The following is a 15,573-nucleotide window of genomic DNA, read 5'->3' as shown; positions in this document are numbered from 1 at the left end:
GAAAATTATAACTGACACAAAATCGTTGTTGTTACCGTTATTGAAGTTCCAATTAGTCCTACACACTCTGTTCAAGCATTTTTTCACACAATTGATTTAGGTTTACATGGCAATGAAAACATGTATCGGTACGCGTGAGGTATATACGTCAAAATTCGACAAATTTGATATTAATTATGATGCATTTATTTCTTAAGAGGAAATGGAAATCTGAAGGTGATAAATAGAATTCCTTACTCACATTATGGGAAATATCAACCTAGATATTTCCTAGATATTTGATTAAAATACTCGTTGATATTTCCCATAGTATGAATGAGTTAGTTAGTTAATACTTAACGTGACATCAGCAAAATCCATACCTTGAAACATTCGTGATGAAGTATCTGTGCACCTAACGCAGCCACACAAATGGGCAAAAGGAAATAGATCTTAGTACTTAAAAATCTACCATACCTACCAAGAATATATCCCTATGTTCGCAGTGACTGGATCACGCAATGGTAGATGAACACAGAACAACGCTAACAGTTCACGAATAGTCTGGAATTCTGCAAACATCATCTTCACCCTGTCAGCACAAGCCGATACCTGACCTGACGATGATGAGTACTGGCGTTAGAGGCATAGATCTGTCTGCCACAGAGTATGATGAGGATAGTAACCGACCTTCTGTACGAGCAGATTAGTATAGGATTCTTCGAATGTGTGATGTAAACGATGCATACCTCCACCGTGTTGATAGTCGTTGATGCAAGTACAGACTGTTTTGCGCATTCATGTCACAGAAACAATATTATCATAATGATGCGCAATGAGATAATTAATTGCACATGCAGTCGACATACACTAATGTGGTTTGGAGGTGGTATTTGCCATTGACATTACGTCCAAGACACCTTAATCCCACCATCTCTACAACAGAACGTGCCTTAACCAAAACCATGTCTACAATAGGACGTACCTTAACCCCACCATGTCTACTATAGGAAGTACTTTAACCACAGCATCTCTACAATAGGACGCACCATAACCCCACCATCTCTACCATAGAACGTACCAAAACCCCACCATCTCTACCATAGAACGTACCAAAACCCCACCATCTCTACCATAGAACGTACCTTAACCCACCATCTCTACCATAGAACGAACCGTAACCCCACCATCTCAACAACAGGACCTACCTTCATCCCACATTACCTATGTGTTTTGTCGCTTAGGTCGTACGTAATATGTCTTACTTTAACCCCACCACCTCTAGAACAGGACGTACCATAAACCCCACCATCGCTAATTAGGACGAGGCTTAATCCCACCATCTCTACAATATGAGACGTGTTAACCCCACCATCTCTAGAAAACGACGTACATTAACCCCACCATTTCTACAGTAGGACGTACCTTGATCCGGCCATCTCTACATGAGGACGAACCTTAACCCCCTCATATGTACAACAGGTCTTACAATAGGAGGCATATTAACCCAACCATCTCCACGATAGGACGTACCTTGATCCCACTATCTGTACAATAGCAGGTACATTAACTCCATCATCTCTGCAACAGAAGACACCTTAAACCCCACCATCTCTACTATAGGACGTACCTTAACCCATCATCCCTGCAATAAGACATACTTTAACCCCATCATCACTACAATACGACGTACCGTACCCCACCATCTCTACAATAGAGGGTACATTAACCCCACCATTTCTACAATAGGACGCACCATAACCCCACCATCTCTACCATAGAACGTACCAAAACCCCACCATCTCTACCATAGAACGTACCAAAACCCCACCATCTCTACCATAGAACGTACCTTAACCCACCATCTCTACCATAGAACGAACCGTAACCCCACCATCTCAACAACAGGACCTACCTTCATCCCACATTACCTATGTGTTTTGTCGCTTAGGTCGTACGTAATATGTCTTACTTTAACCCCACCACCTCTAGAACAGGACGTACCATAACCCCACCATCGCTAATTAGGACGAGGCTTAATCCCACCATCTCTACAATATGAGACGTGTTAACCCCACCATCTCTAGAAAACGACGTACATTAACCCCACCATTTCTACAGTAGGACGTACCTTGATCCGGCCATCTCTACATGAGGACGAACCTTAACCCCCTCATATGTACAACAGGTCTTACAATAGGAGGCATATTAACCCAACCATCTCCACGATAGGACGTACCTTGATCCCACTATCTGTACAATAGCAGGTACATTAACTCCATCATCTCTGCAACAGAAGACACCTTAAACCCCACCATCTCTACTATAGGACGTACCTTAACCCATCATCCCTGCAATAAGACATACCTTAACCCCATCATCACTACAATACGACGTACCGTACCCCACCATCTCTACAATAGAGGGTACATTAACCCCACCATTTCTACAATTGGACGTACCTTAACCCCACCATCTCTACAATAGGAGGTACTTTAACCCCACCACCTCTACCATAGGACGGTCCTTAATCCCACCATCTCAACAATAGGACCTACCTTCATCCCACCATCTCCACAATAGGGCGTAGCTTAACCCCACCATCTCTACCATAGGACGCACCTTAACCTCCTCATCTATACAAAAGGACATACCTTAACCCCATTATCTCAACAATAGGACGTACCTTCATCGCACCATCTCCACAATAAGACGTCCCTTAACCCCAATATATCTACAATAGGATGCACCTTAGCCCCACCATCTCTACAATACTACGTACCTTAAACCCACATTCTCTGCAACAGGACGTACGTTAACCCACCATCTCTACTATAAGAGCAGGGAATAGCGGCAAAACTGCTGATGCGGCGTAAAGCAACTTTCACCCCACAATAGGATGTTCATGGGTTTAGGTGTGTCTGTGAGTGCCAGTGTACGTGTGGTTGTTGGTGTGGGCCGTGGAGCTGCTATGTTGACGTGGGTCTCTTTGGTCGGAGTGAATGTGTACTTGATGAGTATATACATCACGTGTTTCCAAACGTTATAGACAATAAACCTGATTCTGTAACCTTTTCACCCATAGGGGTACACAGTGCAATCTAAACATAATCTTGAAGATCACGGGAACTGATGCGGGTGAGATAACAATCCACGTTTTACCTCGTAATTGAACTAAGCCAGGTTTAATACGTATACAGCCCTCTGGAAAATACCACCTGTTGTTTTCTGATAAGATAACTGCTTTCATGTTCACAATGAATCTGTGTGTATCTCAATCCGCGCAAACAGCGGATCCGGATGATGTATAGAAGTGAAGTGTATTAGCGGGTTACTTCCTCGTGAAGTTCCCATGAACCTGCCTTCTTTGCTAAAAGGACAACAGCTTTTGATCAACTAATCTAATCTATAACCCCTCTCGGCGACCCAAGGACTCACTTGACCGCAGGTCAAGGGCCATGGCTAGATCGTGCCCGTACCTACATTACTAACCAAAACACAAAAGTATTTTCAGATAGCTCGCATGTCCGGTGTACCAGACTTTGTTTTAATTTGCGTCTCCACGTATTATGTGCAATGGCCAAGAATCCTGTGCAGGGCATGAGGGGAATATTTTATACATTGACTGAAAACGAAAATGCCAAGTCATTGACGCAAACAAATGTTCGTATCCTGTCACGTGAGCACACCTTGAATATTCAGTGAACGCGACAACATGAATACCAGTAGCAGGTTCTCATGAAAAGTTGAACCGGTCCTGTCACACCCAGAATAGAGATCACCGACGTGTGAGGGGAAGCATAGAATCCTCAGTTTAAAGAAACATCCAAGTTCTCAGTCTTCTATAACTCGGCCTTTGCATAGAGTCAAACCGCAACTTGATGGTCCGTATCCAATGTAGCCAATTCAATACATGTTGCATACTGATTAATGAGGCTTGCATAAAAGTTTCAAAATGATCATACAACAGCATGCACAATGTCACCTTGAACCACAGAATATGATACATAAATCAGCTTTGACTGTATTTACGAACGTAAAGGTCAAGGTGAACGTTCAGCAAATATGTGAACAGCCCAAGCTAACTACGTTAATGTCACGTACAAGTGGTTTCTCTTTCATCATTTTTCCACAAAGACTTTCCACTATATACTAGTAACCATATTACCCACCTCGAGGAAAGACGGGTGAAAACGATATGTCGGGTTTCGTGGTTGAGAAAATCCTTGAAATGAAATCCATGATATCATCCTCAACACAAAAGATCTACAAACAATCGATATTTATGAGGGTCCCAGACCCACTAAAAACGGCGCTAAATATTTAGTGCGGGCGAAGGAGGATGTTCATGGTCTAGTTGGTCACTGAAAGAGGAAATACAGTGTGTTCTTAGATAAGACACCTTTGAAGAAATCAATATGACAGGTCATTGTGAGAGCGTTCTATTTCTCAGGATCGTTTTATATCGCAATACTACTGACGCACCTTAATTAACTTCACTTACCATACGCACTTGTGTTTATAGATACTTTTGGTTTTGACCTTGACTACATTAAATCATTTTTTCTGGGGCGAATATAATAGGCATCTGGTGCAAAGTTGGTTCGGAAATACATTCAGAGATAATATATGTTAGTTACCTGAGTGAAGTGGGCAATCTCCAGAAACAGGCGATTTGGGATTTTTTAAAAACCTATTGAAAGAATGCATGCTGGAGATTACCAATCTTGAGTTGCCAGGCGTCTGAATGTTAGTCTGAGCAAGATATCATGGCTTGCAGCTCGTTGCAACCAATCAGGTGTAACAAATGACAGTCCTCGTACAGGCAAACCTCATGTTACCGCTCCAGCCAAAGATCGGTACATCCGGGTACTACATTTGCATGATCGTACTGCCATGGGTGAGAGCACAGCAGCCAGGGTGCCTGGATATCCGGTCAAACTGTACGGAACAGGTTGAAAGATACTGGTCGGAGAGCCAATGAAACCCGACGTCGGGGCTTTGCTACGTCGTCATCATCGTCTCCGTTATCTAAAAGTATCCACTTGGATGTATAGACATTACCTTCTTCTAAGCTATAGTAAAATGGAGTTCTTGTGGACGCGTTATGCACGTTTGAAAATACAACATTTTCGCAACAGATTTCTCATCTATGCCAGTGTATGAAAAAGCGTCTGCCCGGCGGCCCGCTGCTTGCTAGTTACATGGCGGGCTTACAACTTTATATTATAGTCGGCCCTGTGCGCCAATACATTTTCCAAGTGTATATATTTGACCATGTCATTGACTACGGGAAATATTTCGAAAATAATTGACAACTGTGGTAACTAGATAATGTCTGTATAGCTCATGATCAATCAAACTGTAACTTCCACAGAGCAACCTATCCATTTATCTAACACTAAATGTGACTGGTCCAGAGAATGCTTTCAGCCAATGAATAATGTCGTTCCGATGGCAGTGACACTTAAGGAATTAACAGTGACCACCAAGTGGTGGTCTTATTAAATTTGCCTTTGCGCATGTTTAAGGTGACCTCACTACAAGTAATTCATTAATTACTTTCTTTTAACACCATGTCTCAATTTCCCATATTTAATGCAGGGCTGGTTACATTATGACAGGGCCGCCAACAATTTTTAGTTATCAGCTTCATGTCTTTTTGTAGGAGTTTCATACACTGGTCTATGCGTTTCTAGTTTTGACAGTATATATAAAGCAAAGCTGATTCAAAACAAAAATTCAGGAACATTTGTCAAAGTGAGTTAATTGGGTTCAACCCTTCGTAGACAGTAGTATAGGAAGTGCGTGGTGTGTCTGCATAGTTTTGAATAACAGGTCTTGGACATTTACAGCTTTCGTGAAACCAACGTTAATGTATGGACTGAATGTATCTTACGTTATTTATTACATTGTTTTTCGGCGATTATTGCTGGATCTCACGAGGTCTTACACACAACACGCTTGTTAACATACGCATCTTGTTAAATCTCCTTCAAGACAATAATATGAACGCATGGGCCAAGTTATCAGGACAAACAGATTAAATTAGTTGAAAAGCGACCGGCGTTGATGAAGGTTTAGTGTAAGGAGTGAGCGATGTCTCGTAGCCAGATTCAAAGGGAAGGTCGTGGTCAGTCATGACGTGTCTGTTATGTGAATCGAAGCAGGCGGACACCTCACTGAGATATTGAAGAAATGCCTGTGACATGGCATTTCATACCTAAGGAAGGATCCTAACGTCTTACCATCTTATATCTGACATGTTCCATTGTTGATAGCCGGTCTAGTCCTTCAGTATCGGCCTGAAATGACTTTCTAGACCATTCTGCTGTGAAAAAAAAGTGAAAACGTCGTTTACGAAATTTCTTCAAATGACCATTAGGCCCAGTCTTCCTTGTAAATGTTATTTCACTCCAGATCATAACTCTACCATCTCGCCTTCAGAAATACGTGGTAAAGCTTAACGTTTACCTGGACAGCCGTCTTGCCTTTAGATCGGCGAAGATTGGATCTGTGAGTCACTGATGGAGAGGAATCTTGTTCAGTTACTGGTTGACTTGACTGTATGGTGACGATGATGATCTACTTCCGGGAACTGGCTGCCTCTGTGTATATGCTGAAACGTTGTTGAACTGTAGTCGCAGACTCGACTACGTTGCCAGTGAAGGTTGTGCAAGTTGATGCCTGGCACCTGCAGGAATGGTTCATATCCATATCGAATGACTCTGAGTTGTCATCGGCTTTCAGGTTCTAAATGAATGATCTCTGAAACATCTGTTCTGTTCATAAGGTACCAAGGAGTGCTGCATACTGTTCCAGTACGGCGCATCTGGTTCAGGCATTCCTTATGGCTCGCTATTTATTACATGCATGATCACGTTCGAATATAGTGTGGAAAATCCTCAAAATGATAAAAAAAAGTAGTGTTTTTCTGACCTCTCACTTTACATGGAAATGGTTCAGCAAATGAAACAAATTCGTAAATGGTGAGATGGTTTCTTGCGAGACAAATACTGTGTTCAGTTTGATCAGTTTGTAAACATATTAGAATCAAGGTATGCATTCACATTTTGTGAGCCTTACATAGCTGTTCTAATAGTTTCCTTTTGCATCTTTCTCCAGAGTGTGTACGTAATGTCTGATACCCTCAGAATAGCCTGCCTTGGCAATTCTCATATCGGAAATATATGTAGCGTGCGGTTTACACTTCGTGGATGTTACTTCCCCAAGAATCATGTGACGTCACTGACATAGGGCGTCAAGCCGTACCCGTGTATATCTTTATATGTGTGCGCGTCAGGATCCAGTATTTGTATATATTTTGTGAGTTTGTATTTTTCAGCTTTAACTGATATAAACTTCCAATTGTGTGTGTTTTAAACATTATATACTTCACACTACAGTCTGCCTTCTAAACCATCTTTATATTACTTGAAGATTTTGTAATGATTTATTACGTATGAGCGTGACGCGAACAGAATTAAAGTATATATTTATCTTGCTAAGTATTGCTAGGATGCATTGCACTCATTAACTTACAGTAACACCTGTAACCTTACAACATGACAAATTTATCCATAGTTTAAACACAAATATCTCCAAATTTCAGAGGAATGTTAACAATGTATACAATATTGTGAGTCACACAATGACCCAGACAAAACTAGACACCCTGTAAGTGTACGTAATGCGCGTTACTTTGATATGTCAAAGCTGTTATTTACCATTTATCCGCGACAGAAACTTGTCACATTAACACATGCATGTCACCCAGCAATGGCACAACATGGAGATTTGATAACTTGAAGTGGGAGCTTTTTCAAAAGGGAATGCAGAAGATTTGAAAACTGATTATCAGCGAAAATTATAACTGACACAAAATCGTTGTTGTTACCGTTATTGAAGTTCCAATTAGTCCTACACACTCTGTTCAAGCATTTTTTCACACAATTGATTTAGGTTTACATGGCAATGAAAACATGTATCGGTACGCGTGAGGTATATACGTCAAAATTCGACAAATTTGATATTAATTATGATGCATTTATTTCTTAAGAGGAAATGGAAATCTGAAGGTGATAAATAGAATTCCTTACTCACATTATGGGAAATATCAAGATATTTCCTAGATATTTGATTAAAATACTCGTTGATATTTCCCATAGTATGAATGAGTTAGTTAGTTAATACTTAACGTGACATCAGCAAAATCCATACCTTGAAACATTCGTGATGAAGTATCTGTGCACCCAACGCAGCCACACAAATGGGCAAAAGGAAATAGATCTTAGTACTTAAAAATCTACCATACCTACCAAGAATATATCCCTATGTTCGCAGTGACTGGATCACGCAATGGTAGATGAACACAGAACAACGCTAACAGTTCACGAATAGTCTGGAATTCTGCAAACATCATCTTCACCCTGTCAGCACAAGCCGATGAGTACTGGCGTTAGAGGCATAGCTCTGTCTGCCACAGAGTATGATGAGGATAGTAACCGACCTTCTGTACGAGCAGATTAGTATAGGATTCTTCGAATGTGTGATGTAAACGATGCATACCTCCACCGTGTTGATAGTCGTTGATGCAAGTACAGACTGTTTTGCGCATTCATGTCACAGAAACAATATTATCATAATGATGCGCAATGAGATAATTAATTGCACATGCAGTCGACATACACTAATGTGGTTTGGAGGTGGTAATTGCCATTGACATTACGTCCAAGACACCTTAATCCCACCATCTCTACAACAGAACGTGCCTTAACCAAAACCATGTCTACAATAGGACGTACCTTAACCCCACCATGTCTACTATAGGAAGTACTTTAACCACAGCATCTCTACAATAGGACGCACCATAACCCCACCATCTCTACCATAGAACGTACCAAAACCCCACCATCTCTACCATAGAACGTACCAAAACCCCACCATCTCTACCATAGAACGTACCTTAACCCACCATCTCTACCATAGAACGAACCGTAACCCCACCATCTCAACAACAGGACCTACCTTCATCCCACATTACCTATGTGTTTTGTCGCTTAGGTCGTACGTAATATGTCTTACTTTAACCCCACCACCTCTAGAACAGGACGTACCATAAACCCCACCATCGCTAATTAGGACGAGGCTTAATCCCACCATCTCTAGAAAACGACGTACATTAACCCCACCATTTCTACAGTAGGACGTACCTTGATCCGGCCATCTCTACATGAGGACGAACCTTAACCCCCTCATATGTACAACAGGTCTTACAATAGGAGGCATATTAACCCAACCATCTCCACGATAGGACGTACCTTGATCCCACTATCTGTACAATAGCAGGTACATTAACTCCATCATCTCTGCAACAGAAGACACCTTAAACCCCACCATCTCTACTATAGGACGTACCTTAACCCATCATCCCTGCAATAAGACATACTTTAACCCCATCATCACTACTATACGACGTACCGTACCCCACCATCTCTACAATAGAGGGTACATTAACCCCACCATTTCTACAATAGGACGCACCATAACCCCACCATCTCTACCATAGAACGTACCAAAACCCCACCATCTCTACCATAGAACGTACCAAAACCCCACCATCTCTACCATAGAACGTACCTTAACCCACCATCTCTACCATAGAACGAACCGTAACCCCACCATCTCAACAACAGGACCTACCTTCATCCCACATTACCTATGTGTTTTGTCGCTTAGGTCGTACGTAATATGTCTTACTTTAACCCCACCACCTCTAGAACAGGACGTACCATAACCCCACCATCGCTAATTAGGACGAGGCTTAATCCCACCATCTCTACAATATGAGACGTGTTAACCCCACCATCTCTAGAAAACGACGTACATTAACCCCACCATTTCTACAGTAGGACGTACCTTGATCCGGCCATCTCTACATGAGGACGAACCTTAACCCCCTCATATGTACAACAGGTCTTACAATAGGAGGTATATTAACCCAACCATCTCCACGATAGGACGTACCTTGATCCCACTATCTGTACAATAGCAGGTACATTAACTCCATCATCTCTGCAACAGAAGACACCTTAAACCCCACCATCTCTACTATAGGACGTACCTTAACCCATCATCCCTGCAATAAGACATACCTTAACCCCATCATCACTACAATACGACGTACCGTACCCCACCATCTCTACAATAGAGGGTACATTAACCCCACCATTTCTACAATTGGACGTACCTTAACCCCACCATCTCTACAATAGGAGGTACTTTAACCCCACCACCTCTACCATAGGACGGTCCTTAATCCCACCATCTCAACAATAGGACCTACCTTCATCCCACCATCTCCACAATAGGGCGTAGCTTAACCCCACCATCTCTACCATAGGACGCACCTTAACCTCCTCATCTATACAAAAGGACATACCTTAACCCCATTATCTCAACAATAGGACGTACCTTCATCGCACCATCTCCACAATAAGACGTCCCTTAACCCCAATATATCTACAATAGGATGCACCTTAGCCCCACCATCTCTACAATACTACGTACCTTAAACCCACATTCTCTGCAACAGGACGTACGTTAACCCACCATCTCTACTATAAGAGCAGGGAATAGCGGCAAAACTGCTGATGCGGCGTAAAGCAACTTTCACCCCACAATAGGATGTTCATGGGTTTAGGTGTGTCTGTGAGTGCCAGTGTACGTGTGGTTGTTGGTGTGGGCCGTGGAGCTGCTATGTTGACGTGGGTCTCTTTGGTCGGAGTGAATGTGTACTTGATGAGTATATACATCACGTGTTTCCAAACGTTATAGACAATAAACCTGATTCTGTAACCTTTTCACCCATAGGGGTACACAGTGCAATCTAAACATAATCTTGAAGATCACGGGAACTGATGCGGGTGAGATAACAATCCACGTTTTACCTCGTAATTGAACTAAGCCAGGTTTAATACGTATACAGCCCTCTGGAAAATACCACCTGTTGTTTTCTGATAAGATAACTGCTTTCATGTTCACAATGAATCTGTGTGTATCTCAATCCGCGCAAACAGCGGATCCGGATGATGTATAGAAGTGAAGTGTATTAGCGGGTTACTTCCTCGTGAAGTTCCCATGAACCTGCCTTCTTTGCTAAAAGGACAACAGCTTTTGATCAACTAATCTAATCTATAACCCCTCTCGGCGACCCAAGGACTCACTTGACCGCAGGTCAAGGGCCATGGCTAGATCGTGCTTGTGAATACATTGACCCTTCGGGCATGCATTACTTATACGACCAACAATGGGTGAATTCATACATAAAGCCCGCGGCGTAATACGGTAATACACAAATTAATAACAGTTCCCAGAAAGGTGTTTGTGTGCGTGTGTGCGATGCATACTGCTATTCAAATGCATGATGCCATTTTTTAATTCAAATTTGCAGTGAAGAAGGCATAACACTAATTGTTTGTCTCAGAATAATTACTCTCAAAGCGAGGTGATCAGGAAATAGTAATTGTCATCCGTAGTTTGAATCATTCTTTGCCACCCCCATTCCTCTCTCTCCCATGTTACCAAAGAAGGCGTTCTTTATCATTATAAGGATTGCCAACAAAACACAAAATGAGTAATTAATTAATGTAATCTCAACCCGTGGGGCATGTCCCTCCGTCGTTTCTCAGTATTAAGTGTATGAACGAGCATACAGTTTGGCACAATGCAGATTAAGAAGGAAAAGAGGAAGACGTACTACCAGTGTAAAGAGAGATGTGGGTTAACGGCAATGTGAGAGAGTTACGAGGGATGGTGACAATTTGCCCCCAGGTACACTAACTGTCACAGGTAATTGATATCCCTTAAGTGTCGTGGATATGAATTAGCTGAAGGTTGGATGAAATCACGCCCTATTTTAATTGAATAAACAACAGCCTTAATCGTTGCATCTTAATCTGAGTGTTTAATATTTGTGTTAAATTATAACGGTACTCGGGACCTGCTTGTACCTCCACTTTTTCCAGGAACTATGCATGAAAACGTTAACATTGATACAAGTGTGAGGGAAGATGCTCAAATGTATTCATCTCTGGTAATGACTTTATTAGTTTTGGTATGTTCATAAGGTTTTATGTGTAATATGTTATGTCTGAGTCAGTTGTTTCACAGGAAGAACAAGGTAAAAACAAATAGGACTGTCTAGGCTGAATTGGTGACACCATCAACTGTGTTCGTTTTAACGTTTCCTGTATTTCTAAATAGAAACACTTCTTTAGTAATATATATGCAGTTTCACATTTTAAGTTTCTGGCGTCAGTAGATTCATAAACACGTTTTTAAAATGTTTGTCTTCAGGGAAACAAATGCGTAGAAGGGTCCTAGAACGCCGCACACCATCCACTCTGCAGTCATCCTGCTCCTGTGACTCCGGTCAGGGTACTGAGTTGACAGATACAGCTCAGGTTACACTGACACCCCAGTTACTCATTTACATCCCGGAGACACGGGGACTCTCTGTTAACACATATTTACATAGGAACAGAACAGGACCTGTTGAGCAGAGATATGCGTGCTTCCATTGTTTTGTCAGGAAATCACAGACTGTCACTCAGAAAAGTAATTTACGTGTGCATAAAGTAATGGTGACTTTGCTTTGAGTCAAATGAATCAGTGTCACGGAGGAGGTCGCCAGAAATGGGATTCATATATTTTAACCCTGTAGGGTTCGAACCAATGCCTCCGTTGCCACGAGTAAGCCCAATAACCAGCAGGTTACCTCATCGGCACATGAGATAATGACAGCGAAAGGTATAATGTTCTACTTATCAAAACCATATAACAAAATGATACATTTTAGCATACACCCATTAACATAGGAGCATAAATGCTTTTTGATTAAGATGTTCATTCATCCCGTTTCATCTACACTGTGCACTGTTGTTTTCAGTGAAAAGCTATAAACTTGTGCACTTCTCAACGGCCTCCAACACATCGGCAACATAAGAATAACATGTGAATATATGTACCGATAGTACACACACACACACACACACACACACACACACACACACACACACACACACGCACACGCACACGCACACACACGTGTGTGTGTGTGTGTGTGTGTGTGTGTGTGTGTGTGTGTGTGTATACATTGACACAGCAGCGACAATAACGGTACATGTATGTATACTCACACGCATAAAGATTATCAATGTACATAGACAAACTTGGAAACAATAAAAGCAGCAGCAGAGAATATTCATAAATGGAGATATGATATACACATAGATAAACACTGACGCAACAGAAGACATAATGACACACACACACGTATACACATTGTATGTACAGAGAATAACACTGAAACAACAACTACATGCGTATATTGTTGCATATATCGTTGTGAACAAGCAGTTAACCGTCTCTTACTGTCAGTCATGTAGTCTTAATGTATGCATGAACATGAGGCCGTGAGGTATGCATTGTCTCTCATTCACACAATTATTACACATTCGTCACAAAGGTTCATGTCACGTCCCTGCATAACATACTTCACAGCTATGCGGGATTGCACGATTGTCGGTGGCAGTGTCAATTACCCGTCGAGAAATGCCTTATTTCAAAAACACATCGCGCAAATGAGGCAACAAGCGTCTTCGTTGTTTATTACACTCCTACAATATACACGGATCTGTAGGTTGTGTGTCTGGAAAACATGTTGACGTAACTGATGACATTTTCTATACATTACACACATATGCAGTTAGCAGATCATCTTGTTTAACGCATTTCAAGTATATGACAACTGCAGGTCTGCGAATAGCCAAGACTGGATCAGACGGTCCGACAGTTTTGTTACAGATACTAAGAGCCGCGGTAAGTTTGCGATGACACAGTCAACAAAGTCAACGTAGCCGTTTTCGTTGTTTTTTAGAAGAAATTTAGATATTTATGGGCGAGTATTGTATTCGTCACTGAGTGTCCCGGCCCTGCCACAGGGGGAGCGGGGTGTTGAACCTGTGCCTTCGGTTTGTCGAGCGAACGCTTTAACCACTAAGCAACCATAGTTATGAATGTATGCATATGGGCGATAGTTTAATCATGTGAAATTGTGAATCGTATTTACATGGAGGAATGTGTTTCGATTCTGAGCATTAACTGCCTCATTGTGCCAAGACTGTCTGGTGTCTGCTGCGGTGAAGTAAATGCTATTCTTACAAAGGCACTGCCAAACCAATTTCGCTCACACTGTTTGTAAGGAGATACACCCTGCACCTGTTGTATTTTTTGTATAAACACCACACTATTGCATTCCTAGTCTTATGATCCGCAACTGTTTAAGACAAACTTAACTCAGTCCCGTTCCCTCAGTCTTCGTTGTACATGCTCGGATTATAACTGCATGGTTCCACGTAAATGCATTGGGTCACCTGTTCATAATTCATTGGAGAATCGGAATTGGATATGATGTTTGTATGGAATGAACAGTATCTATATCACATAACATCCGTCAAGAGAGCGCCAGTGTATGCACTGTAGTGTATCGTACGCTATACCTTAACGTTCATAAAGCGCCTTGACTTACAGACGTTCTAAATGCAGTTTATGTGAAGGTATGGCACATTGTTCATAGACAAAGTAGACAAATGTGACATACATACTGTGGCATTACAATAAATTAATCACATATACCTATTCGCCAATGAGATACATTTATCCGTTAACATTTCATTGAAACTCCAAATTCAAGAACAGCTGTTGAACGTGTTAAACGCCAGGTTAGTCATACAGACGATATGCATTTATATGACAGAACACACAGCCTAACACAACAGTCAATACACATTCTTGCCAACGTGCCTGCTTGCATTCTACAGAAAATAGTAAAATGTTGTACATGGCTGTAGCACTAGTTGCTGCTGAGGCTATTTCGTACGAAAGAGGAAGAAAAACAAACGGCCGATGGCAATGCATTAAAGATGTGCAATTAGAAACAAACACGCATGTTTTGGGCAGTAAAAGATCACAATGTATGGATAAACTAATCTTTGATCTATGGTATAAAAAGATCTTCATAAATACACTCACCTGTGATCGCGAGCCAAACGCAAAAGTAGAGCTCCCTGACCGCCATAACGTCTTGCTTCCGTTAAGCGGTGTGCGATATGCCAGGGCCACAGGTACACACAACACGCGTTTACCTCAATATCGCCGTAAGGGCAGGTCGAAGGTCAGGAGGGGAGAGACTGCAGATGTGTCACTCAGTGATGTATATGCTTGAGGTTGTGTGCTCTGCGCTGAGTACCAGCAGAACCAGTTATATGACAGTGTCCCAGTTATGACGAATTCACGGGAACATCGCTGTTAAAAAAGTAATTGTACGTGGTGGAATTGTTTTTCGAAAATGATACAACAACGATATTTCGTTCACGACGGAAAGTGATGCTGATGTTTAACTGCTGAATAAGTGTCGTCAGCACATTCAGAGTATGGAATACCGGCAATGAAGGAAGGTGGCAATATCAACATGGTTCACTGTACATACATGTGCGAATCTTGGGAACATGTATATTCCCCCATTTCTGGATA

At 41.7% G+C, this 15,573-nt stretch overlaps 1 protein-coding gene across 1 annotated transcript in view; it reads right to left on the bottom strand.

Annotated features, from left to right (window-relative positions):
* The window catches only part of LOC137287138 (xaa-Pro aminopeptidase ApepP-like), a 37,857-nt gene extending 22,584 nt beyond the window's left edge, over positions 1-15,273 (bottom strand). Inside the window, exon 1 of the mRNA XM_067819296.1 lies at positions 15,073-15,273. Coding sequence (XP_067675397.1) covers positions 15,073-15,118 — 46 coding nt within the window. The 5' untranslated portion in view covers positions 15,119-15,273. The remainder of the gene's footprint in view (positions 1-15,072) is intronic.
* Positions 15,274-15,573: the final 300 nt, after the last annotated feature.

The sequence above is a fragment of the Haliotis asinina genome, chromosome 6 (genome assembly GCF_037392515.1).
Source record: "Haliotis asinina isolate JCU_RB_2024 chromosome 6, JCU_Hal_asi_v2, whole genome shotgun sequence".
NCBI classification, from domain to species: Eukaryota; Metazoa; Mollusca; class Gastropoda; order Lepetellida; family Haliotidae; genus Haliotis; species Haliotis asinina.
This window is presented reverse-complemented; position numbering and strand designations above follow the sequence as displayed.